This window comes from Tinamus guttatus, unplaced genomic scaffold (assembly GCF_059628265.1).
Source record: "Tinamus guttatus ecotype Peru unplaced genomic scaffold, ASM5962826v1 Tinamus_guttatus_pri_ptg000434l, whole genome shotgun sequence".
Classification (NCBI taxonomy): Eukaryota; Metazoa; Chordata; class Aves; order Tinamiformes; family Tinamidae; genus Tinamus; species Tinamus guttatus.
Window position 1 is genome coordinate 2,092,714 of NW_028288968.1, and position 26,632 is coordinate 2,119,345.

The 26,632-nt window shown below is 45.9% G+C and overlaps 1 protein-coding gene across 1 annotated transcript in view; it reads left to right on the top strand.

The window, feature by feature from the left end:
* LOC104567717 (uncharacterized) overlaps positions 1-26,632 on the top strand; it is a 96,259-nt gene that overhangs the window by 51,373 nt on the left and 18,254 nt on the right. Inside the window, exons 53-73 of the mRNA XM_088531834.1 lie at positions 1,543-1,683; positions 6,490-6,573; positions 6,680-6,730; positions 7,558-7,593; positions 7,708-7,752; positions 8,468-8,512; positions 8,952-8,987; positions 9,346-9,381; positions 9,920-9,979; positions 10,745-10,870; positions 11,508-11,579; positions 12,043-12,078; positions 12,839-12,898; positions 14,538-14,582; positions 15,337-15,372; positions 16,123-16,158; positions 19,122-19,178; positions 19,576-19,647; positions 20,754-20,825; positions 21,287-21,322; positions 26,409-26,489. Of these exons, the coding sequence (XP_088387960.1) occupies positions 1,543-1,683; positions 6,490-6,573; positions 6,680-6,730; positions 7,558-7,593; positions 7,708-7,752; positions 8,468-8,512; positions 8,952-8,987; positions 9,346-9,381; positions 9,920-9,979; positions 10,745-10,870; positions 11,508-11,579; positions 12,043-12,078; positions 12,839-12,898; positions 14,538-14,582; positions 15,337-15,372; positions 16,123-16,158; positions 19,122-19,178; positions 19,576-19,647; positions 20,754-20,825; positions 21,287-21,322; positions 26,409-26,489 (1,263 nt within the window). The remainder of the gene's footprint in view (positions 1-1,542; positions 1,684-6,489; positions 6,574-6,679; positions 6,731-7,557; positions 7,594-7,707; positions 7,753-8,467; positions 8,513-8,951; positions 8,988-9,345; positions 9,382-9,919; positions 9,980-10,744; positions 10,871-11,507; positions 11,580-12,042; positions 12,079-12,838; positions 12,899-14,537; positions 14,583-15,336; positions 15,373-16,122; positions 16,159-19,121; positions 19,179-19,575; positions 19,648-20,753; positions 20,826-21,286; positions 21,323-26,408; positions 26,490-26,632) is intronic.

Consider the following 26,632-nt stretch of genomic DNA (forward strand, 5'->3'; position numbering starts at 1 on the left):
GACAGTGTCACCTCGCAGACTTCATTTGCTTGAGTAATCAGGCTAGTAACTAGAGATAATTAGTCACATGATTCCTTTGCAATTGCAAGTTTGTAATTATGGGCATTAGGAATTCATTAGTGATGTTAAGGCTTAATATCTATGCTGTATCTGGGTTCTTCTGTGGCATAACACACCTCTGGCTGTATTCAGGCCATGTCTCATAGCTGCTGTTGTATTCATGGATCTTCAGTTGCCCATACAGATAGCTGCGATAGCCCTGTAGGGATAGTCCAGGCAGTAGTTCTCACAAGGTGACACTTTTCTAATTCTGTCTTTATGGCAGCCAAGAAGTGACTCACTGTCCATAAACCTTCCTACTCATTGGTAGGAAATGAGCACAAGAACTGTGGGGATGTTTGGAGTCAGCTGCCAAAGACCTTTTTTATCCTCAGTGGTTGCTTCAGTGACAGCCCAGTTGCTCAGGCACTTAGAGAGGGTTAGGCAGACTCATCCCTTCTCTGCTCCAGGCTCCTACCATAATCTCAGGTGAGATGTAGCTTTTCTTGATGACCCGTATGACAGCATTTTAGGTGCCTAAGGGGTGGGGAGGGCCACAGAGCTGCACAAACATCAGTAGGTGTGTTTGCACCAGAGGTCCCCAACCGAATATGTGCAAGCAACCCCTGCAACCAGCAGTGCTGAGATTTGGGTATAAAGACACAAAAAATGGCTCTGTTGGGCTTATTAGGGACTGTGTCATGGAAACTTGGCCCTACTATGTGTTAGATGAACAGATATTCTCCAGGAGACTGAGCTTTGCAGATATTAGCACTGTGTTACCAGTTCCAATCCTGGTAAGAAAAGAACCCTGGAACAAAGAGCGCCCTTTGGGCTGCAGATGAGTACAGGCAAAATGTTGGCCCCTTTTCTCCAGCCCAGACTCACTTTTGTTTTCATCTCAGCACTACTGCTTCTTCCCAGTTCCCTAAATCTGTCATAAAAGACTGGGGAGATACTGATGTGCTGCTGGGACTCCAGCCAGGCACTTGGAGATGGACACTAGAAAAAGAGCTAAAGCTGCTGAGAGTCACCCAGTAAATCCAAGCAGGGGTGTTTCACAGGGTCCAAAAAAAAAAAAAAAAAAAAAAACACATGCATTCAGAAATGATTAAATGGAAAGTGCTCTGGGTGCTCTGGAGGAGAATTTAGTTCTGTTAATTTAAGCCAGAAAGAATAATTTCACTGTTGTCTCCAGCAATGGCTTCTGACTCTTGAGGTGCTGATTTCCAGCACTGCTCAGCACTTGCAAATACCCTCTCTGTTAACCTGGAACAGCCTCTTTAGGCTGGATTTCACCTGGAGTTCCTTGCAGCCTGCCCCAGCCCATCCTCCTCAGCACTTGCCAAATGATGTGCAAGAAAGATCTCAGCAAACTGCCTCTCCAACCTGCCTCTTGTTCCAATCATCTCTGAATGTGCTGTTGAATAAACAGCAGTGCTGATAAAGCAGGATGGTGGGGATTTGCTTCAGAAAAACAAAAACTTTATTTTGTCTCCACAGGGTCCATCTGCTCCTGATCATGAACCAGAGTACCAGCCCATGGGTAACCGTTCTGAGAAAGTGATGGGGTTCTTAGAGAACCAGCCTGAGGAGAGAAGGAAAGACAGAAACTCAAGTGGATCAAACACTCCTCTCTGCAGTGTATGTAAATGCCTTTTCGGTGACTTTTGATTATGTTTCTGTATGTGACAATATAAAAGGTGCAAAGGGATAACATTTCCAAGAGACTGATTGGACAAAACCTTGCAAGTCTGTGAGTTTTGACCCTATCTCACCGAGTAAAAAACTAAGTTACAGAGAGCACAAGGGACTAATGAAAGTGTCTGCATGAATCAGTGTAACAGCTGGGAAAATGGTCTCCCCTTCCATCTTTTGCTCTGTTAATGTGTCACTCATTTGTGGACATCATCCTTTGCAGAGCTCAGCTGTGCCCTCACCACACTCTGAAGATGACCTGCAAGGTAACCAGCCCGTGGAGCTTCTTGAGCCCTTGGAGGAGAAGCTGGAAGGACAGCCAGAGCAGAAGGAAAGCAGCCATGTATGCCCTCCCCAGCAGTGCCAGGTGATAGACCAATGTGGAGATAAGTGATAGATAGATAGATAAGGGCTGTGGTGACCATCTCACACACCTGGCTGGTCTCGGGACCGTCTGCCCCGTTCCCCAGGAGGCCTCTGCTCCTGGGTGGTGAGGGGAGGTGAGGTTGACAGCCAGCCCTGTCCTCTGCATGCATGCAGGGCTGTGGGAACCCAACAGAGCCCTTGGCAAATGTGGGTGGTTAATTACCTACTTAAAAATCATATATATTTTTTTCTAATGTGAATAAGTTGGGCTTCAGCATGCATTCTATCTTTCACACTTGGTCAGCTGAACAGCCATTAGTAATCAGCTCTGTTTTAAAACACCAGGCTTCTAATATTCTACAGGCAATGCAGACCCCAGATAATTAATATAAGATACACTTACTGATAAGATTTTCCTTTCTACTGTTTACAAATGCTCAGTAATAATCCCTGGACCCTCAGGATGGCATCTTAAGTGCTGACATGTGCCCTTCGGAGCCCAGCTTTGGTACATCTTGCTGCATCCTTAAGGGATGGCCCCCCCTTAAAAAAGAGGATTTTAAGGTCTGAGTAGGAAACTAGTGTCTTCCAGCTCTTATAGATGCTGACAAGCGAACGTGCACTCTCTAGGCCATTTTATAAATGCAAATGCTTTTATCCGATTTAAATGCATTTAGGCACTGAGGTGCTTGTGTGAAGGAGGAAGCCCTGTTTTTGAGTAACCTGACAAAAATTTGCTTGCATTCCCTTCGCTTTAGCAACCTCCTTGCAAACTAAAACCACTCTGAACTGCAGAGAGAAGCTGGAACCACCTTTGCTGCAGCAGCCACAAGAGGGCTGTGCACACACACGCATGCACATGCACACACGTGCATGCATGTAAACTGCAGCTCTAGAGACGATGGTTCTGGGACTGAGCATCCATTGGATGCAGACCCAGCATGTTTAAGCTGGAAAGAGATTCCTTTTTGCTAGCATAGAGCCCAAACCCCCTCATTTCTCCCGGGATTAGGCTGCAGGTCTGTCCTGTTGCGGAGAGCTTCAGATGGAGCCATGGATTTGGGACACCCAAGTTCATGGTCCTCAGATGCAGCTCCTGGAGGACTGAGCTGTTTAGAATGGGGAGAGCTGCATCTGGGGACCATGAACTTGGGTGTCCCAAATCCGTGGCTCCATCTGAAGCTGCAGGCCATAGCCATGCAAGTGATTCCTCCTAAAGGAGACTCCTTGCAGCTTTGTATGGGTGCCTGCGTGGAGGGATTTAATGTCAGATCCCTTAGCAGACACAGCATCTCCCTCCTCGATGGAGAGGGAAGGACCCCTCTTTTTCAGGGAGCTAAATGCATCCAGGGACCTAGATGCAGTAGGGTAAGGGAATGGATTCACTTGGCCATGCTGAATGTCAGCAGCTCCCGCTGTGAGATCTTGGCAGAAAGCCCCATCCTCAGTAATCAGAGATGCGAACAATTCACTTCATCCCTCTATCCAACCCCAAGGGACAAAAACAAGACTCCTGTGTCCTGTTTGGGAGCCCACTGTCCTTTTTAAGGATGAGGAAGGTGCAGAGCCAAGCTACGGCATTGATCTGCAGGGGGATGCAGACTCATTTATCATGAGAGGCCTAAAGATCACAGGATTTTTAGTAGAACTAAAGGATGACCAAGAGGACTTGATTTCTGCGCAGAAGAGCTTTTCTCGGGGAATAAGCATAGAATGTTAAAGGGCTCCTTAATCTTGCGGCGAAAGGAAGAGTGAGAGCTGGAGAATGGAAACTGAAAGCTTACATTTCACATGAGAAATTAGAGATCAATCTGATTAACCCGGAGAGCAGGGCATAGAAAGCTGGGATGAGAAGGTCTCTCTATCCGTCTCCCTGTCTGCTGATGCCTGAGTTATCAGAACCAGCATACAGGCAGATGAGGCAATGTTTTGCCCTTTGATTTTATAGGAGATCATCTCCAGCTCTTTTGGGCTGGTTTTCCAAGGCTCTCTGGAATATTGCTTGCATTATCAATGCTGTCTGACAGTGGTGGTATGTTTAGTTGGTTGGTTTTAGTTATTGGTTTCTCCATCAAGGGAGGAATCATTGAAAAAATGAGCATCTGGGCAGCACCCTTGCTGCTCCCGTGTTCAGTGATCACTATGCTGGTAGAGGCAGCATCATTTGAAGAAGCCAGACAGGTCCCTGGTGGCTGCTGTATCCTGACAGAGCTTATCAGGGGAGCAAAACGAGCAGGGAAAATAGAGCCTGTTGTTTTCCCTTTAGCAGCAGCAGCTATCGTGAATTTTACCCATAGAAGGTTCAGGAGACCTTGGGGATAGGCAGCCTGAAATAGCCCAGGAGTTTGATCTCAGAAGTGTAATTTCTGCCTGGTCGGTGTTAATGGTGAAAGCAGATTAAAGGATAAAAAGAGAAAAACCAGGAAGGGACCTAGTGCAAGCACCTGAGTAAGAAGCAGTAGCCAGTTGCCTTCTCCATGGGTTCAATTCTTTGGTGTTTTGGACCCATCCTGCTGGCTCCTGCCTCCTCCATCTCCAGTGTCTGCAGCCCATCCCGATACAGCTGCAAGGAACATGAAGCTCTTCCACCTGCTCAGATTTCCTCCCAGGCATCTCGGTTCACGTTAGGGTCATTTTAATTCCAGGCAATCTGGCCCTCCAAGCCTAATTCTTTGTAAATTCCTGCCTAAAGCTTGCTTGGATCAATTTTCCTAAGCTTTCTGCCTCCTTTTTCACTCCCTTTCCCCCCACCTCTTTTCCAGTCTGCAGGACATTTTGGAAAAAAAAAAAAAAAAAAAAAAACACTAATAATTGACACTATTTTTACTCTAAGTAGTTTTTCCAGAGAGGTTTAGCAGAGCTGAACCTAGTCATTTTCCAAGTTAATTCAGATAAACCCCCTGATTGTATCTGTATATACAATGTGACTGGCACTTAATTTTTCTACCCAGTTTCTACTTTTCCCTTTCCTGTGTCTCTTTCTCTCTCTATCTTTACTTCCCTTTTTATTTCCATTTTCTCTATATATGTTTTTTCCCTTGTCCTTTCTCTCTTTTCTCCCTTCCTTTCCCTTTACACTGCTACCTTCTATCAGGATGTTGTCGCTTTAGAAAGCAGCAGCCTTTCTACTATTCGTCTCATTGCTGGCATCTCAAAGCAGGAAAATGCTGAAATTGCAGAGGAATTGCCGTGCGAAGGCCAGTTATTACCCCCAGCAATTTCCCATGCCCTCAGTAAATGAGAGTTTTTTGAGATCGAATATGTACGGGTCGCCATGCAAAAACTCCAAGAGAGGTCTTGGCAACCTGTGGGCTTGCCTGGCCACTGCTCTTCCCTTGGGAAGGTGTTTGTGCATGTGCAAATTGTACAGCAAGTGACGCCTGTTCTGCAGGGAAGCTGTGATCCAGGGCAAGACAGAGGCGCTCTGTACCCTGGATGCGCATAGGAACATGCAAGAAGTTGCATGGTAGCACCCAATCCACCCAAACCATCTCTACCTAAACCTGAGGGATGTTTTTCCAGCCCGTCCGCACAAATCGCCCGAGGTGGCTGCTTCTGAACAGTCCATGCCTTTCCTTGATCTTGTTTTCATCTCTTCTGTCTCTGTCCTTGCCATGTTTCAAGGAGCATTTCAATTTTAATTGGACCCCAAACAATTTTCCTTTACATATTTTGGTGGATCAGAAACTTCCCAGCCTCATTACTCACTAGGCGAAAGCATTGTCCAGCCAGTTAAATTCACCCAAACAGGACTCCCCATAGTCCTTACTTGTAGGCACATCCATCAAGAGACTGGTTGAGGACCACGGAGCAGCAGCCTCCAAAACCTTTGGACCTGGGATATACTGGGAAACACCCTATGGGTGCAGACAGCATCTACCTTTCCTCCTCTACAAGTCCAGGCAGAGTTTTATCTGAAATTTGCCTTTATTGAGCACCCCATCATCCTTGCAAGCCTAACACCTAGGGCTGGACTAACCAACATTTCTTTAAAGCACTTTGCTTAGGTTTTACCTTTCCTTAACTTTAACCTTCTAAATGTCTTGCCCATTATATCTAGGAAAAAATGAGATGAATTCAGGACTTTTTTTTTTTTCCTGCAAGTGCTCCCAAGAGCTACCTCCCCTGTGTGATCCAGGGAGTAATTGCTGTATATTGAGATATCCTGTTAATTCTAATAGCTAGGAATGTTAACACTTCCACAGCAGCAAGTAGATAATTCACGGTTGTTAACATGGAAAAGGCTAAGCATTTTAAAATTTTAATCTCAAAATTGCAACATTTTGACTGTGTGGTTTTTTTTGTGATTAAGCTAAGCTAATTGCACAGTGCTATATAAGGGATAGTACTAGTTGCTCAGATGGATGCCGCTTCCTTCTCATGCAGGAAAATGCAAATTCCAGGGATGATGGCTTTGCATTGCCAACACGCGTTAGAGCCAGGAGATCTGCAGAGCGTGAGAGGCACCCGGTAAAGAACCTGCTCCCCAACACGGCATTGGTTTGGTCTCTGCAAGAGCAGAGCCTTCAGCATGACCCAAGAGGGAGATGATGGTTCCTTGTTGGTTCTGTTGCAGGTTCATTCCCCTGGTGCCCCAGGAGGTGCAAGATTCCCATCTGGATATGCGGTGAGTGAAGACTGTACATCAGAGGGGTCTTTAGGTGCATGGATGTGAGGGAAACACTGGCTGTTTCTCTCTTGCTCAAAGCCATGATGAATCTGGAGGGGGGTAAAAGGTTGCCAATAAATGTTAATAAATAAAGCAAGAAGCAGCTGTAGGCAAAGCCATATTTCTTGGTAAAGGAGATTGTTCTCCCTGTGTTTGGCAAGGGCAACACATGCTACTTGGAAAAGAGAAGTGAGGAAAATCAAACATAATCAATGGGGGAACATAATAGCCTGATTCATGGAGAAAGCAGCATAACTGAAGGCTATCTTGTGTCTTGAGAACACAGAATATATTAGTATGGGTTTGCTTATGTTCAGAAGTGTATACATGTGCATGTGACTATAAAACTTAACATCTTGCAGGTCTGCACAGTTATATTACTTGCCTTAATACAACTTCCCATCATGGGTTGTGCAAAGCATTGGTTTTGCAAAATGTAAGATGGAAAGCCCAACCTCCACAAGTTATGAACGAGAATGAGTTATGAATGAGCAGATTTCTTCTGTGTTTGAACAAATTTCCTCTAAACCAATATGTGACCCTACCCCTACATTTGACCATAAGGAAGGTCCTGATGGACAGCAAGGAATTCGTATACAGTATGAGAAAAAGCACATTCTCATTGCTATCCATCACAGAGGTCAGAACTAAGACAGGTGTCAGGGCATTGCTCGCAATGTAGTGACTTGCTGTGCAACATCTCACTGCTCTGAGAGACTCTTTGAGGGATAACACATTTATTCAGTCATTCTCACACCATCCTCTCTTTGTTATTCCAATTCAAGACATACCCAGGCCCTCAGCGTTCCAGGAGAATTAAGGTACCTGTCCCAGAGCTCCCGTCACTGAAGCTGTGTCACTTAGGATGTGGCTGAGCCCGTTTGCTGCTGCTCAGCATCCCAGATGGATTCTGTATGTGTGTTTTTTTCTTGCAGAAGCAGGAAATAGGCCCAGTGGATCTACCCTCCCACATCCAAAAGGTCAGTGTTTTTATGTATCCTTTTAGTACAGATATATAAGAAAGAGGTCAAAATACAAATCTCACTTAGCCCCTATACAAACCTAACTGTCTTAAACATAGCAAGTTCTAAGCAGTGGAGTAAATGAAGTATCTGCTTTTTTTTGCTCTTAACTGTCTCTCGTTTTGCAAGATCTATGCTTGCACCACCGGGAATGTTACATGTTCAAAACACACCTGCCCAGCCTCCCTTCCCAGGTCTCACAGCTCTGGGAAGAATTGATTCATTCCCGGGTCAGTGTCATGTAGAGACTCAGGAATAAGGGGTAAAAATTGGCTGGCAATCAACCACTATGACCAGTTGTTGGCCAACGACAGAGGGATCCTCAATAGTTTGCTCCTCTGTGAACTTCTCCAGTCTCCCTCAAACTCATCTGCAGAGTCCTGGGAGAGGGACACATCAGTTTATCATTCATCTCTCTTCCTCATTCCACAATTTAGGTTTCCTATCTGTTCATTTTTGCTGTTTAGGGTAAGAGGGATGAGTTCAGGTCCCTGAGCTGGTTTGGGAGTGCAAGTGATGGAAGGGAGAGGGCCCTCCACAAACAGATATTTGCCAAAAAGTGGTGCAGGACCCAGAGCAGCACCAGCTTGATCCTGAGAGGGCAGGGGAAATTCCTTGCAGCTCTCCTACACATACATGCCTGTGACTGAAGGGGTTTCCTGATGTTTTCCAGGGAGAGAGGGGAGCTCCAGGAGCCCGTGGAAGCAAAGGAGAAAAGGTAGCTATCACTCCACAGACTCCAGTGAGTTTGGACAGGAGGTTTTGAACAGTTTGCAACTCGCACTGCTGCCTAAACCATCTCTAACAGCCCCATTAGCAGGGTCAGAGGGTGAGACTGCAAGAGGGCAACTCATTACCCCCACTGTCACGTTCCTCCTGCGGTGGTTGGGCTCCGATGGTTATGAGAAGGGCAAGGAAGCATGCAATATGCAAATACAAGGCAGATGAATCATTGACACAAGGTATTTTGGGCTGCAGATGGATGCTAAGAAGGTCTGGAAGAGAAGAAACAGTTGAGGACAGGCTAATGGGGTGTATGCTCAAGAAGCATGTCTTCAAATGCCTGTCATCTGCAGCATCCTGAGGACACATGCACGTGGGAAGAAATGGGAGAGGGGCGGGAGGTAAATAACAGATGGGACATTTTTGTCTTGCAGGGGCAACCTGGAGAGATGGGAGAACCTGGAGAAAAGGTGAGCTGTGGAATCGGGAGCTGCAGATAGAGCAGGATGGTGTTTCAAGCTAAGTGGCCCAAGTGGCCCTACCCACCCCGTCCCCATTTGGATCCTGTCACTATCTGCATCAGCCCCTTCTCCTTCACAGGAGCAGTGTGGCTCTGTGTTAGGGCATTTGGCTCTTCCTTGGTCACATAGTCGTTCCCACCTCCTCTGCAAAGGAGGCAAGAGGTGGAGGTCAGAGGCATCCCTGAGCTGCCACCTGCCCCACTCTGCTATGACCACGACAAGAAATCTTCACTCTAAAGTTATCATTCACATGACCTCTGCTCGTGGGAGGAATCACAGGCTTGGTAACTCTCTTTTCATTTCATAGGGACCCAAAGGAGACAGAGGTGAAAATGGTCAGAAGGTAAAGAACAACTTTAGTACCATGGTCATGGTCTTACACCATGAGAACTTGTCTTCTGCTCTCCCTCCATGGCTTCTCTCCTTTTCCTGTATCTCACTTAACCATCTCAGTGAGGTGCCCAGGTAACCTCCTTTCATCCTGAGATGTGGGCTCAGCATGGCTGGGATGGGTCACTCACTGGGAAAGCTGGATGAGGGATGTGTTGATTAGAGATGGACTCCAGCTGACTCACATGGACAGGACACCTACCTTATAACGAGTAATGTTAGAAGATACAAGTCTTACCCAGAGCCCTCTGACACTATATTCTGTAATATTCCCACAATCAATCTTCTGACTCTCCAAGAAAAGATCAGATCGTACTTATCACCATCTAGAGAAGATGCGATCGTGAGCAAGGACTCTGTAGTCCTCAATGTGTGATCTGCTCTGAGAGGGTTCAGCTGGATGTTTAACGAGCAGGATGAAGCAAACTCTGAGGTTGTCAAGTCCACGGTGGAAAGAGCGGGGTTGCTTTTTCCTGATCTTTTCTTCTCAGGGAGAACCAGGAATTGGGTTCAGAGGCCCCACTGGCCAGGCTGGGCCCCCTGGATACAAGGTAAGCCTTTCTTCTTGTTTAGATGGCTTCTCATGTGGGTTTTTTGGGGTCATTGTAATCCTTGCTGATCCTTCCACTACTAGGTTGTGTCGTGGAGCTGATTCAGACTGAAAAGATAAGCCACCAAAGCCAGACCCAACCTAAGATAGCCAAAACACCATCACATGTCAAACCACCTGGGTCTGAGACAGCTCTGTGTCCTGCAAGGGGCCATTTCAGAGCGGATGTTTCTTTTGGGTGCAGAGGATAAACATGGATGTTGAAAAAAAGAAAAGGGAATTACAGTCTTGGGAGAGGTGGGCTTCTGAGATCCTATGAGACACTGCAGGCAAGCAGGATTTGAATCACTACAGAGCACTGTGGGTCTGCAGATAAGGGGTCCTCACTTAGCAAGCAATGGTACAGCCCCTTCTTTTCAAGATCTAGGATCCCTGCTTTGGGGACAAGCAGGAGGCATTGGCTCCACTTGTGTGCAAGGATCTTGTGCATTCACAGAGACTCCCCAGGCTTCCTCCATGACCAATGGCACCTCCTGGGAGCAGTTAATCCTACCTAGGATCTGCATTGTCCAGAGCTGCTGATGTCTCCACAGTAAAGAAGATGCAGCTGGATATGGGATGAGCTTAGGCTGAGTAGGTTCCTCATGTAGACTTGCTAGATGGGCAGACCTATGAACTCCTGCACAAAAGAAAGTTAAATCAAGACAGAACAGGGATGGAAGAGACAGTGTTTTCATGGATGATTCATGTGATTCCTTGGCAACAGGGTGAGCCAGGGGCCCCAGGACCTCCAGGAGCCCAGGGCATCCAAGGCATTCGTGGCAACCCCGGCATCCCTGGATCTCAGGGGGAGAGAGGGACACCAGGTCTCCCTGGGGTGCCAGGACAGAAGGTAAGTGGAGTGTGGTGAGAGGAACCTGTGCTGCATCATGTTAACCTCCTCAATGTGAGAGTAATGATAGTCCTACTGAGACTGTCCTCATGGGTGTCTACTGCAGTTCAAGCAATCTCCTCCCTACGTCTCCAGGACCATAGCAGCTGAGCAGGGAAGCAGGTACAACGTTTGCACGTGCAAACTCACTCTCTCTCTGATAGTCTACGATAGTAGGGGCCTGAAGAGAGGCTTAAAGCCACACTCGTGTCCTGGGAGTCTGTGAGGCATTTGGAGCATCACTGGCAGCAAAAGCCAGGGTGACCCTTCCCTCGGATGTAGCTGCAGCCTCTTCTCAAGGCCTTAAGCAGATTAGCTGATTTTCTGCCCTAAGAGATCAGATAAGGGCAGTGGTTGTATCCTTCATACAGGCAAAACAGAACCACATTTTGCACTCTCTTCTCTACAAGGAAGAGGTCCACACGGGGACCAGCTCAGTCGCAGAACTTGTTGTACATGATATCACAGCATTTTTACAAGTTATTCCTTCAGTTTGCTGCCAGCCCAGGGAACATGTAGGAGCACAGATTTGTGCTTTCTAACTAGCTTGGAACTTCCCACCAGGGTGTTTTCCTTCTCAAAAAATTTTGTGTTCAAGGGGGAGCATGGTAAGAGGGGACGGAATGGATTCACCGGGCCAGCTGGACCTGCAGGATTCCCAGGAAAAGAGGTGACTTACACATCATCACTGTGTCTTTTGAGCTGTGGAAGCTTTGTGATACTCCCTCCATGCTACGGTCCTTCTTGTGGGGTGAGAGAAACATCTCCTGGTGCAAGGGGTCCCAATCCCTGGAAGGCTTCATGGGGAGGAGATAGCTGGGAGGCAAAGAAGAGATTCAGCCTGGAGTTGCAGGTGGAAGGGGAGAAGTTCTTTGGGAAAGGGATCTTAAGAGCATCCCTTGGCTGTTGGTTCCCACAACCCTCCCATTGCATAGGTCTCTTTGCTCCCCCTGCTTTCTGCGTCTGCATTCAGGCAGGGCTTCTTGGCCCTTTCTATGAGCCAGAGGGAGGTTGAGCCCTGGTGATTGGGCTGGGTGTACATTGACCCTTCCAGAGCACTGAGTGGGACAGGAGAGCTTGAAGGCCTTGCAAAGCCAGGTCCGCTTTTCTGATTTATTTTCCTTGTCCTGCAGGGCGTTCCCGGGGCACCTGGCCCCAAAGGCAACAAGGTGAGTGCCACACTGCCACAAGTAGCCACGATCTTGGGGTAGCAATGGGAGAGCCCTCTACCCTCCCTCGGCTCCTCATCCCCAACCCCATCCAGACGCTTCAACCCTCTTTCATCCTCATGCCCTCCTTCCTCAAGGTAGCTGGGGCGCATGGGGGTAAAATCTGAACACTGGTTTTTGATTTTGGCCTCCTTTGTGGATTCTCTGGTGTCTGGAGAGGAATGAGTGCCCCAGCCCTTTCCATTACTGGGAGGACCAGCAGTCCCACCAGCAGTAACATCAATCCTGAGTGGAAAGCAGGCACATGTAAGGTGCTGTGTGTGTGCTGCTCTCTGCTCTCCACCAGCAACTGCTAGAAGATGGGCACTGAAAGGCTATAGCACAGTGTGCTGCACATCGACCATGCATGGGATTCTCATCTTGTGCTCTTTGGTCTGAGGGTGCACAAGATTTCTTGCCAGCTGCTGGAAAGATGAGTATATCACTGGCTGTGAGCACTCTAAGCTCTGAGATGTCTATGGACTATTTGGAAGTGGCTGGTGTTGCCCAGTTTTGCCACCTTTGCTTCAGGGCATTAATTATATGGGGAGCAAGCAGTGATTTTGATCCAATAACCTTGAACCGAACTCGCTTTGCAAAATAATGATCTAGCAGAAAAGTGAGTCTTTCACCTCTTCCTATGTTAATCTCTTCCTAAAGTAATTAGCAATAAAGAGATACGGTGCCCTTGCTCCAACTGAGACCTCTGTTTGCTCTGCAGGGAGAAATTGGCTTCGGAGCAGCTGGCCCAAGAGGTCCCCCTGGCCTCCCTGGCCCTCGGGTAGGTGTGCAATTCCTCAGATACCCTGGAGCATTTCAGGTAGCTCCAGGCAACTGCATGGCCAAGTAGATCCTGACCCTTGACAGTATCAGTTGAGCATCCACATGAGAGCTCAGATACGCACGTCCCTACATCTGAGTGTCTTAATGTCAAGCTGAGTCCTACCAGCTTGGTCAAGAACTATCTTATTCTGAATGCTTTGAATTTGCTACCTGCAAGCTTGCCTCTTTAGGAATCCACCTCCCATGTATCCTTTATCCTCTCCCTTGGCCTTCTGGCAGAGGGAGCCCAGCTTGGTCCCTCATCCTTGGGGCAGCAACACCCATTTCCCCTCATCCTGTAGAAAAAAACTTTGGTTGAGAAACAAGGGAGACCCTCTTGAGTCACAAGGAGAGGCCATGCTTCAATTTCAACTGCTTCTATGGCTGTTTCACAAATAAACTGATTTTATGTTGCAATCTATTTAGATAAACTCCCCATCTGGCAGCAGAACTGTTCAGTGAGGCCCCTGAGACAAAACACTTAATGAGAATGTCAACAGCTGTGGAAGGTCTGGGGTAAACCTCAATGAAGTTTTATTATCTGAAGGAAATGATGAAATAATGTTTCTGCTCTTCTGGCTCCCGTATAAATCTAGAGTGAAGCACAGAATCTCAAATAACATTGGATTCCTATTTGAGATCAGAATTGGGCCTCACATGGAGGCAATGTCTACCTTGTATAAAACTCAGCTTCTTTGCCTAGTTCCTGCAGGGGAGGAGACCTGTGATTTCCTAGGATCACACTGTGATCTGCAGTTACTCTCCTAAATGAGAGGGAGACACTTTAGGCTCCAAATACTTTCTACAGTATCTGGAAACCACTGCCAGATGTGAAGATAGTGCTCACATTTGTCCCCAGAAAACACAGGTTACCATTGATCTGGTGCCTGGTGGCATCTTCTGAAAATCAATGGTGTGGGATTCCAGGTGAAATCCTGCCTGCTGTATTTATGATGCTGAGTCCTGTTGAAATAAGCACAGTAGCATGTTGAGGAAAGGATGGATGTGCAGGAAAGCTGTGGAGCCCTGTAATGGGGTGAAGGGAAAACTCCCCCTAATCTGGGAACAGCTCCAACATCTCCTCCCATCCCTCCGCCCCTGCATCCCACCAGTCTCCCTGCATAGGCAGATACAGATGGAGCTTGGGATGCACTGGACCATCCAGCTTCAGGGTCTCTCCATCCCAAGGGAGTGAAAGAGGCACCATTTTGGAGTGATTAATGCCATGTTAAATTAAGTCCTACTAATACTTGCTTCTCTCAGAAGTTGAAGAGGAAGCCCAAGAAAACAAGCGTTAGGCATTTACATATAAATATTAGCAATTAGGCAGGATGGTTCCTACCTCTGGTGGCCTGAAGATGCCCAGAGCATCCTTCCCTAAAAACTGAATGCGTTGTCTACCTGCAGTGATATGTTGAGAGCTCTTCAGGCTCTTTGATCCAGCTCCATAGGAGCACTAAGGCACCTAACCCAGTGAATGAGGCTGAACAATTCCTTTGAGGATCCTGTTGCCTCCAGTGAGGAGGTTTGCAGAGACAGGACTGCTTTTGATCCGCACTTCTGCTGGTAGCCATCACGACACCTCTCTTTGCTAACAGGGTGACGAGGGCATCGTGGGAGTTCAAGGCCCCGTCGGCATCGTGGTAAGTGTTAGCACAAGACAGAGCCAATTTGATGGTACAGAAAACAGTGGCTCACAGCTGGCAAAATACCTCCAGTTTAATGCTTTCAGTGAGAAATAGAGACTCCATGAGCCTGAATTCCAATGGGATTCGTGAACGTAAATCCTGTAGGTAGATATAAAACATAAGCTGTCATGCTGAGTGTAATTGCTTTATGCTCTTGTCCATTTGGCTGACTCATCTACGAGGCACATTTGAAGTCCTTCAAAATGAGCACTGCCTTTCTTTTCTTCTTTGTCATGTCTACTTGCTTGCATGAATTTCAGCCTTTCGTTCTGTTGTAAATTCTTTTCTTCCCTGCCTGGCGACTGAGTCAGGAAAGCCACAGATCACAACCAATACGTCTGCAAACATGTTTTGTTTATTATCTGTTATCATTAATAGAATCAAGCCATTATCATTAGCACAAAAGGCTTTTATGCAGCAATTCAGAAAGCCAAGAGAAACTGCAGTGCCTGGATTCATCCTTGGTCTCATACTTGAAGCCCTGCGTTGTGTCTGGGATACAACCATGGGTTGAAGCCAAGGGCAAATTGGCCTGGTATAATACAAATGTGCTGCCCCTTACATCTTCTCAGATTGCCCTTGGTGAGAAGAAGACTATAGGCTTCTGTGAGGATCCCTCAGAGCAGCAGCTTCTAGGTGGTTTAGCCTGACCTTCGAGACAGCTCTCCCCTGCTATTTGTCTTACAATGTTGTTTTATGTCCTTTGCAGGGTCCGAAAGGCCTCCCAGGTGTGAAAGGCGAAAGAGTAAGCCGTGGTCATCGTATCTATAAAATGCATAAGCGGAGTCCTCGGGAGAAGGGCACCTTTGCAGGGAAGCCTTTTGCTGGGGATGCCTCATGCTACTGGTGCCAAGACAGAGGGGATAATCCCACACTATTCCCTTGGGAAGGGAATTGAACCAGTATGTGTGGAAGCAAGAAGTGACTTTAGCAGCCCCATGTAAGAGATGGGCTGAGATAAGACTTGGGTGTCTATTATTCTGCATGCCTTGTTTTTTTTTGGAAGAAAACAGGATTTGAGACAGGGAAGGGTCCCTAGTATGCTCCAATCAATCCTCATGCATCACAGGGGGAGCAGGCCTTCAGGAACAGCTAACATTTTGTACACTTTTGATAGGGGATGCAAGCTTTCAGGCTGAAATTTGGGAAATCCACTATCATCTAGGATGCTTTTCTATCTGAGAAGTAGGCATAGCCCTATAGTGTGGAGAGGTTATGTTGAAATCTATTTCTAGCTCCACATTGTAGACACGCTGAGGACAGAGTCAGCCAAACCACCTCAGTCCCCTGGGTCTTTATTTTTTTGTCCATGTTCACATTCCAGTTGTGTACAATCTCCTGTGATAAACTAATTGCTGTGCAGAGTGTCTGGAGGATGTGGCTTCCAACTGTGATATATCTTAGTGGTTTGCATGCAAAGCAGGATGCTGAGCAACAGGGCAAGAGCAAGTAAAAAAGGGAATCACTCACTGTATTTTTTTTTTCCTGTGTTTAGGGTGATCGGGGACTTCTGGGACCCAAGGGAGAAAGAGTAAGGACATTCCAGGTTGTGACTTTCTGGGGAAGATGGGGTAAAAAAGGTTTACAGGATTTTATAATTATCAGTGGGCAGATGAAGGGATCTCTGAACAAGTCAGTGACCCAACAAGAGAGAGATGCAAATGTTAAATATATATATATATATATATGTTTTTGAATATCTGGGATAGTAGCAATTGTAAAGGATTCATATTGCCAACTGTGGATGAGTGTAGCCCATCCGGGATGGAGCTCTGAACCAGGATCACAGACAGCAGTGTGCAAAGACATCTCATCTAAGAAAGCTTCAAATCCCACCTCTGATCAGCAACGGGAACAGCATGGGAACATATGTCTGGATCAGGATGCCTTTACTAAGAAAATCTGGGGGATCTGAGGCAGTTGTGTCCAGGAGCAGCACTGTAAGAGGGATCACCCACAGGGAGGTTTCATTTTAAAATCACAAAATAATCCACAGTGGAATAGGCCCCTGGTCCAACCCCACTGAACTTCCAAGTCAGATCAGATTGCTCATTTGAAAATGTGAGCTTCTTTGCGCCCCTGTTTGGCCACCCCTATGAAGAAGAGTTTTTTCCTTACATCTAACAGGAGTTTCATTACAACTTGTTTCTGTAGCCATTTGTCCTTTCACTGGGCACCTCCAAGAAGAATCTGGATCCATCCTTTCTATAATTCCCATGTAGGCAGTGGAAGACTTAGAAGAAGACTTGCCCCCTTTCTTCTAGAGTTCCCCCACTGGTTTCCATCCATTTTGTTGAGTTTTTCCTTGTACTGGACACTGATCCAGATAAAGTTTGTCTCATCGATTTGAAGACATCCTGCCGTCATCAGCACCACCAACAACAAAAAGTAGTAATTTTGGCAGCTATTTTCTGGGGCATCGGAATGCTTCCTGCAAATTAAGGGAGGATGTGAAGGTATCCAATGACTCTGGGATAACCAGCTTGCCCCAGAGCACTCTGCAATCTTAAAGAGCCTGAGTTTGCTCATAGCAGATAATGCGAAAATAACTCGCAGAATGATTCTGGAAAGTGCTCCAGCCCTCACTACAGAAAAATGCTGAACTTCTGCCCAGTGTTTTTTAACTTCCTTCCTGGCCGAAATGACTTGTTAGAAAATGAGTTTTAGAAAACTAGCATGATGATTGTGCCTTTGAGTCATGCAGTATTAAATGATTAAGGCTGATTTGTCTCTGAGGAAACTACTTTCTAAAGGGACTCACTCCAGAGACAAATCAATTCTTAATCTGCTTTGTGAAGAGGCTCCAAAACCACTTTCCAACCTGAAGGAATGTGTAACGCCTTTTCTAAAGAACACCTTAATAAAAGATAAGGTGGAGTGCAAGATTAAAAACAGGAGGTGAGGGAGATAATTGACTTGGATTTGTTTCACCTGACGGCAGGTTAACTTTCTAACTCTCTCCTGATCAATATTGGAGGAACTGTGTGGATCTTGGTCCTATATCAGATCAAAGTCAGGATCTTTATACTCTTTTTTTTTTCTCCCTAAAATCTATTGAACTGAATTCTGTGTCCTTTAGAGACCCTCCAGAGCAAGAAAACAAGAGAGTACATAAAGCTAGAATTTAATCTGGGTCACATGGCGTTGAAGGTGGTTCTGTAAATTGCTAAAGTGATTGCTAATTTTGGGGCATTTGTGGTGTGTTTTTTGAGACTCGGTGGCACTGCACAGTCACCGAAAACACAGGGACATTTGCATCACTGGAGAGTGATGGTTTTAAAAGGCTCCTTTCCAAATGGGCTGGAACTGTCAGAGAAGACTAAAAAGGAGCATTACTGGCCTTCAAGGGGTTAATTTGTCTTTCTGAGTAGCCAAGAAAATTAATGCTGTATCCTGCTAACAGGAATAGCAAAGCATTGAGTGCCTGCTGCACTCGCCACCCAAATCAGAGCTAAAAATCTTCCAAAAGAGATTTTTCCCTTCTGCCTTCATGTCTTGCCCATAATAATCAGAGAATGAACCCCCTGGGTCTGTCCTGTATGCAGTGTCCCAGTTTTGAGGAATAATTTGCCTCTAAGTGTAGATGTTACCATCCTTTAGCTGGGTTAGGATGCAACAAAATGCGACATTCAGCCAAACAGAGCTACAAAAGGTTGCAAAAGGCGTAGGTAAAGAAAGCTTGTCTTAATCTGCTTAAATTAAGGTGAAAATGAAAAGGCCTCATCAGTTATCTGTGCAGACTTTCCTGCCATGTGCTCACCTTCTTCCGCATGCCCTGGGGGCTCAGTTTGCTTTTGGAGGGAGGCTTTTCCCCATGAAAAGGCTCATCCAAAACCACTGAGCGGACAAATATATTCAAAACAGATGTGTCCATGGGGTCACTGCATGCCCATGGCTACTGCTGCTCTCAGGATGGCAGAGTTTGGGAGTTTGACTCTCAAAAACTACCTCTAAGGGCCATTTCCTCTCACTTCACTCCAACCCGTCTGTGTAAATCAGGACAGTTCCGCTCACCGTCCCTCCTGTATCTAGCAAGTTTGGGAAAGGTGCAAAACTTGATATCCTGAGTGGCATGAGGTGAAGGAGTCAAGTTACCATGTCATATGAGAAATATTCCTATCCCTGACAGTCCCAGATCAGGAACTGAAGCTCAGGTTCTTGCTTTGACTCCATACATGACTCCATTTCCACCCATGACACCTTGTTTGGTGTCAAACCTCATATCTTTCATTTTTTGGGGGGTGTATTCATCATCAAATTTCAATTAAAAGGCAGTAAACCTAATGTTTTAGCCTGTTTTGAGGAGCATCTGTGTTTTCGCTGACTGAGTCTACATAGACCACAACTTGGGAAACGCTCTCCTTTATTACGGATGCTCGAATTACCCCTTTTTTTCTGTTTTGCCAGCCATATCATAAGTGGTTCCACCCAGCTGGACCCATGAATTTGTGGATCACCGTGTGTCCACATCTCTGCTGTCTCTCCATTCTCTAGGGGGAGCGCAGGACAATTTTTGGACCCCAAGGCTATAAAGGCAGTAAAGGAGACCCTGTAAGTTTGTGTCTCTTTGTCTTTTTAAACTGTCCCTTCCTCACTGCTGGTGGCGTCAGCTTGGTCTTTGCATGGGGTGTTCCAGTTTCCATCTGCTTTACTGATGCTTCCCAGTTATCCACGTCATCCACACCCTGGCTTGGGTTTCTAGGCGTTTATATGGCTCTGAGATGGAAGAATTGCTGCAGCCAGCTTCTACTTCAGAGGACTAGTTACAAAACCCAAGCAAGATGTGGCTCCTGGGGTGGCTGAGCTATATTTTTTAGGGCAAACTCCCTTGATAGAGGGGTTATTCCCTGGGATAAAACATTACAAGCCATTGGTCTGGTCTAGAGCCCATCCTGAGAGTGGGTCCTGCCAGGGAGCTGCAATCTCCTAATTTCTATCTTTCTTTCAGGGGGAGCAGGGTCTGCCAGGTTTTGATGGAGACAAAGGCGAGAAGGGAGAGGATGGACCCGTAGGAGATAAGGTATGAACCTCCTGGAAAGACTGAGATAGAGCAAAGGGTCACTTGTTGTGCATCTTTCTGAGGAAAGGACTAATATCCCAGCAAATATGCATCCTCCTTTCTCATATGCCTGCTAGGAAACAGGGTGCAATGTCCCACAGAAAAGGAGAGGATGCTGCTGGAGTGGGACTTGTGGACATGCTTCACACTCGCTTTACCTGATACCAAGCCTGCAGGATCCAGTAAAATTGGTGTCTGCAGTATAGGATCACTATGGGAAAAGTTTGCAGGCTCCACATCAATTGCTATAGCACTGTGACAGTCCCATATTTCCATCTCCCTCCAAGAAATGGCCATGTTTTTTTACACATTGAGCATTTTAGCATTTTTGCTTGATTTGAAAAGCTTGATTTGCTTTTCTGTTCTTGTTCAGAGCTACCCCTCATGCAGATCTGTCCCCACGTGCGTTGGGAGAGCAAGGCACCTGCTCTTCTCTCTTTGCTCTTTGAATGTATCCTGCAGAGTTTTCAGTTCACAGCCCATCACTTCGTTGGGAGGAATCATATAATTTTCTCTCTCTCAGATTGAATCACAAACTAATTCTCCATGTACTCATCATTCCTATTTTCATATCACGTTAATGCATTTTGCTCCAGAAATATGACCTTGTAATGGGCCTCGACTGAATAAACATAGGTGTCTACGATAGCAGATTCCCAATCTGAGCTAGATGCCCAGCTCCTCTTATTACCCATGACGATCTAATCTAAATAATCAATGTAGGATTGAGGTGGGAGTCACCTGACCCAAGATGGGCATCTCCTTTGTGATGGGACGAATCATGTCCCAACCACTAATGACCAGGCTGACTAAATTTCCAGTAACTATATGAATTCTGTTACAGGACAGCATGTTGTGTTTTTTACTGAGATGCTCTGCAGCTCGTGGCTTTCTTTCATAGCTGAGCACTGGCTGCTACATAGACCTTTGAGAATAAAGTCAGCTATAGAAACGCTGGTTTTGTCATGTAGCCATCTCCATTGGTTCCTTATTGGTCTTTCTTAGGAAGATCACCCTGAGAGCAGTAGATACCAGGGATGTATTTAACATGGAATTTCAATTTTTAGGGAATCAAAGGTGAGGCTGGCTCCAAGGGTGCCATGGGGCTTTTTGGGACAAGAGGACCAGTGGGACAGAAGGTGAGTAAGGTGAGCTCAAAGAGCCTCAAAAGCTGTGTTAGGGCATGCTCTGCAAGGACTGATGTGCAAAATCCTTTCACACTTTCCTCATGGAGTGGAATTCTGCATTCCCACTCTACCATTCCCAAGTAAAATGTTATGGGGCTGCCAGAAATCAGAAGTAACATTGCTTTGCCAGTTGAGCCATAAATATTTCTTTCGTTCTGTAAAGAAGCAGAGCACTCTGGTACCTTTCCTGGGCTCAAACTGCCATAAGGACTTGCAGAAATGTCAGCACGTGCAGTGTTCCTGTGCCTTATCTTCCACAGCAGAGACAAGCTGTAGGTATCTCCTTCCAGATACCAGATGGCTCTTCTTGCTAGGAAGACACAAGTGACTACGCAGTGGTTATTTGCCAAGTGGTGAACAGAAAGGAGATGCAGCTCTTTCCCCCAGCTAACTCTCCATCACTTTCTTTGCAGGGTGAGACAGGAGAACCAGGCCTGCCAGGTGCTGCTGTGAGTTGGAGCATCTTTCTCTACCTTTGCACGTCTTGAGTGCTGACATCGGGTTTGTGCCACTGACCACCTCTCCATGGCTGCCACGTCTTGTGTGTTGGCCATGGTGGGAGGCAATGCTGGCTCTGTGCTGCTCAGCAATGTCCACATCCAAAGGAATTTTGGTACAAAATCAGCCATGAGCAGGGATGGCCAGAGCCGGAGATGTGTTTTAATAGAGATTGGCCTTTTCCATCAGAGGACACCTGAAATACGCATTGAATTATTACTTTTTAATGCCTTTAATGTTTAAGGGGACACCAGTGAAGGAGTTTTCATGTCCAAATGTCTTCACAAGACTTGTGACCAGGTGTTGTATATCCCATGAGAAATGTATACATCCTTATGCAGCTGGACTGCAGGCTGAACTCAAGTGGCTGGTCATCGTGTTCAGTGTGTGCATGCTGCTGGCCAGAGGGAAAACATTATACTGAAGGACCTAGTAACCTCGGAGTTCACCCTGTTTTCTGGCAAACTGCAACTGAAAAAAATAAAAGCAATTTCAGCTTCATTGATACTCTTCGCAAAACCATTTAGGTGCCCCTGAACATCTCCATTTCATCTGATGGCAATTCGGATTGAAAAATGGCCCCGAAGATCTTCAAAGTACAAAGGTCTCCTTTGGTTTCTTTTCGCATGTGAGAGGAAGGAATAGGAGAGGAGGGAACACCAGAAGGCAGCTGGGATTTTTCTCAAGGCATGGAAATATGAGCGTGTTCCTTCCTCTTTGAAAAAAAAATAGATTTTTGACAAAGAAATGGTTTTATTGCAGTGAGAAGTATTGGTATTTTTCTAAGCTTTTCCCCAGTTATGCCTTTTTCTGCATGAACATTAAATTCTCAGCAACTAGCTGTTGCTAGGAAGGCTCCATGGCCGTTCAGTGCTGCCTGATGATCATGGGTTGGCAATTATTTACAAGCCTGTAATCCTGACCAGCAATTGTTCACAGAGAAATTATCCCCCTTCAGTTAAGTATTTCAAACCATGCTTAACTGTAAGCAACTTTTTAAGGGTTTTGCCAAGCGAGTGATGAAGGAGCTTTAACGTGCCATGAGAAATCTGCTTGCTAAGGTCCCATCCAGGATCACCACACAAAGTCCTTGGGTCAAGAGCATTTCTGGAATACCTTTGTAGCATACACCTGGATGCACAGAATCCGTAGTGTTAAAATACAGCAGAGCAGTGGTGGGTCATATGTGCTAGCTGAGTCTTCTGAGTGGCAGAGGCAGCACAGTTAGATTTCCCCAGGATTTTGCTATCCCAGTCGTCAATCTCATCATCCAGTTGTGTTTGGAAGATAGAGTATTTTCTTTTGGCAGTATGGGGATCAGAACATTATATAATTAACTACCAGAAACAAGTAATTTTGTCATTAATTGTGAAAAGTAATCTTCTTCAGTTAATATTAGGGGATTTTACTGGTGCAAGGAAGTCTATCCCTGCTGTGTTTGGAGCAAGACTGAGAAACAAAGCTTTGGCCTTTCATTAAACTTCTGTAATTGCAAAACTCAGCTCTGAGCTAGGGCTTTGACAGAAGAGCCATGATACACGACATCCTGCATGAAATTCAACTGGCTTCATGTTAGATAGCTGCCATGTTCACTTCTCACATCCACGCCAGCCAACCTCAGACTTGTTTTACAGTCAACTTCAAGGTCAGAGCATGAATCACATCATCTATTTCAGACACCACTGCTAGGGCAGGACATCTTGATGTGACTTGCTCTCAGCAAACCCAGGTTGACAGCGTCTAACTTTATCTTTCAAGTGTTCACAAATAGTTTGATTATTAAGCTGTCCAATCTAACAGTCCCCAAGCCCTCTTTTCCCCTCTTCTTGAGGAAAGGAACTGCTTGGGCAAGTCTGCCTGTATTCATGGTCTCAAAGATAGTGGTTCTCATTTTCCTTCCATTTTCTCTAATTCCATCCTTGATGTCAACAAACTGCAAACAGCTCATTGCAAAAATTTGCTGGTTGCTTTCTGTCCTGCTGAGTTACTTCCTAGATGATTTTGGGGGAAACAAACTACCACATATCACTTTGAATAATGTAGCCGCTTATAAAAAGTCTTATCCACTTTTTCCTGTTATGATCTGAGGACCTACAGGAGTCCCCAGCCAAGAAACAATGTTTGTGTGTTTTCCCTATAATCATTGCCCAGAGAATTTCAATGGATCTGGTTGACTTTACATCTGGACCTCAGAGCCACGGGTGCATTCTTGATATTCTGGGCACTTTGTCCTCTTTGCTCCTCTTCTCTAAAAGCACTGCACTTTTTACATTAATATTCCTGTCATGCTGCACCCTTTTATATTAATATTCCAGTCTGTGTTAGGACTGTTAAGCCATAAGATTGGTCATGTGTTAAGGCTTCCAGCTCCTATTCTTTATTTCCATAGTTCTTGCATTAATATGCAGACATTTAAAATGTGCAGCAGATTATTCTCTGATCCATTATTGTCCCCCTTTGGGGTCCGTAAGGTCCTATTATAAAAACCCATCTCCTCTTGCCTTGCCTTTACTCACACTTTTGGGTTGTCAAGCTCTATAACTGGATGTGTGCCCTGGCCTTCTCCATTCTGCTCTGCAGTCTTCCTCACTAGGTTCACAAGCTGGGGCTCAGAGATGTTCTCCCACCTTCTCTTGTGAGCTGGATCTCTGCCATCTATTCAGATATGTGGCTGTTCCCAGAGTGTCCCGTTTAAATTTGCCTGGAAGGATGGAAGACCCACCAGGCCCTTGGATCTACCACTATGGCTCTCAAAGTGATTTTTGATATGTTCAGTTCTTCAGAGCACATCCATCAAAGCTGAGTTTGGAAAAAGCCACCATCATATTGGTGAGGGGCAGAACGAAGAGAAATCCAACACCTTTTGGTCCATGCAGATTGTTATGGGATGATGTCTGCAAGGCACGAAAATGAAGTAACATGTCCCACGGCAAAGCAAGGAGGGAGAGCAAATCAGGGAATTCTGGTTAACCCTCAGATAACAACATGCTAGATGTGTCCAATGTAGACAGGCTGGTCTAGATACAGCAGAGAGTTAGGAAGGGAAAGAAGGACAGGCAAAACTTGTAGGTTGAGATTCCCAGCTACTTCACATGTATCATAGCATCAAATATTGAGCACTGACACCCAGGAGGTGGGCAATCCTTTAGCAAGGGTTGCCACCAACCCCATGACTAGGAAATGTATTGTCTGTTTGATTTATGTCTTCCCTGCTGCTCCAAACAGATTGATCCTTTGGAGGCGGACTAGTCGCACATCACATTTCCATCAGTAGGTTTCAAGCTTTCCCAATGTCACCAAGCTAATTCTCCAACTTGCTCCTTTTAGTGGAAATGATGGGTTAGTGCAGGCTCCTCCCAGACTCCAGCCCCAGGCCTTGCAGGAATTTGTGCCTGGAAGCAGAACTCTTCAGCTCTTCAAAGAAGTCTTTGCGTCACAGGACTTATGACTAAGCCTCTGCATTACTGTGCCTTCGCGGTACCTCGTGTCTTTGCAGTCAGATGAAGTCTGTTCCAGCAACACTTTCATAATAGAATCCAATAGCAAAAGCCATTTCCAGTACTCCACCAATAATTGTCTTTAAACAGCTGTTTTACTAGCTTTTATTGCCCTGCCTTTATTTGCCTGGAGAAACACAGTGTGCAAATCTCAGGGAATAGATTTTCATTTGGCTTCTTTCCCCTATTCTGTACCCAGACGTTTTCCTCCTCCTCATTCATTTTTTGCTGTTACTCTTTTTTCTCTTTTTCTTTCTGCCATTCCCTCTTGACCCTCTTCAACCACCATTTGCTTTTCCTAGGTGCCAATGACCTTGAAAAGCATCACCATTCTGGCACTCCCGATTGGGATTCTTGGTTAAAGGGGCTTCAAATTCAATCAACTGAAGGGGGAAAAGACCCCCCCTGTCATAAACAAACCTTACTATAAAACTTCTAGACTACAAGGCAAATCTCTTCAGTCTGTGACAGATGAAAGTCCTCCAGTGGTGAAATCAGATCTAGGCCAAAAACTTGCTTATATATCCTAGAGCTCTGAGCATACCCAAGGGATGGGGGCCCTGCAGGGATGTCAGTGTGGGGAATGCTAGGTGTCCCTGGTTGAGCAAGGGGGTTGGACTAGATGATCTCTAGAGGTCCCTTCCAACCTCAACATTCTGGGATTCTGTGAACACCTAATTCAGTATCACAACAGCGTTGGCATTGGAGGGCAGTGCTGAGTCCTGCTGCAACCTACTCGGAACCCCTGCAGGATCTGCACTGAGGTGAGCAGGGAATACTCAAGCCAATTGAGATGCCTCTAAATAGCATCAGAGTCCCTCAGGACCAGAGAGGGCTCAGGAATAGACTTTCTCCTACATCCCCTCTGATGAAGGTGTATAAATCCCTGGCCAGGTGGGTCTGTAGCTGTCTTGAAGCTATCTCAAACGTATCAAGCACTGTAAGGTGTCCTGGGCTCATGAGATTTAATCATCCACCCAAACGGTTTATTACACTCGAAGCAAGCAATCTGTCCTAGCAAACAGGGGTTTCTAGTTAGCTGGTTTGTTTTTATGGTCCATTTACTTCCTCTGCCGGAACTTCATATTGATCATGTCACTAGCTAGTTACTAAATAAATAAATGAAGTAAATAAAGAGTACGCACCAAATGTTTGCACCTGGTCACACAGGCAGCGCTCGAGGGAACATGGACTTTAACTGATCCAGACATGACTGACAGAGCCACGTAGGAGGACCCGTCCTTCTTTATAGCAGCTCTCAAATGCTGCTCTTGCTCTGAAGCTCGGGGAGAGGTTTGAAGAAGCAACATGTTCCCCAGAGGAAAAGCTGATCTTTTACCCCAAAAAGAAGAGGTAAAGGGCCTGTTCTTGCAGACCGACTGGCCAGCAGGGACAACGCTGTCCTATCTGTTCCTCTCCAGGTTGTTTGCTTGTCGCCGTGATTGTGTTTGCAGTACTCATTCCTCACTGAGAACAGGAGTAATTGGAGAGGTGATGCATCAGTGAACATGGAATTTAATTTTGCTTCTCTTTATGGCAGGGCACGGCAGGCCTGAATGGGAAGAACGGGAACAAAGGATCCAAAGGCGACAGAGGTCTTCAGGGACAAAAGGGGCAACCAGTGAGTAGTGAGCAAGAAGGTGTTTTTGGAAGACAGAAGGATGTTCTGTGCCTTTCTTCACAGTTTGTTTCTCCTCCTACTGCTATGTCCCTCATTACTGGAGTCAGGTTCTTGCTCAGGGTGAGTCTTTCCAAAAAAGACAT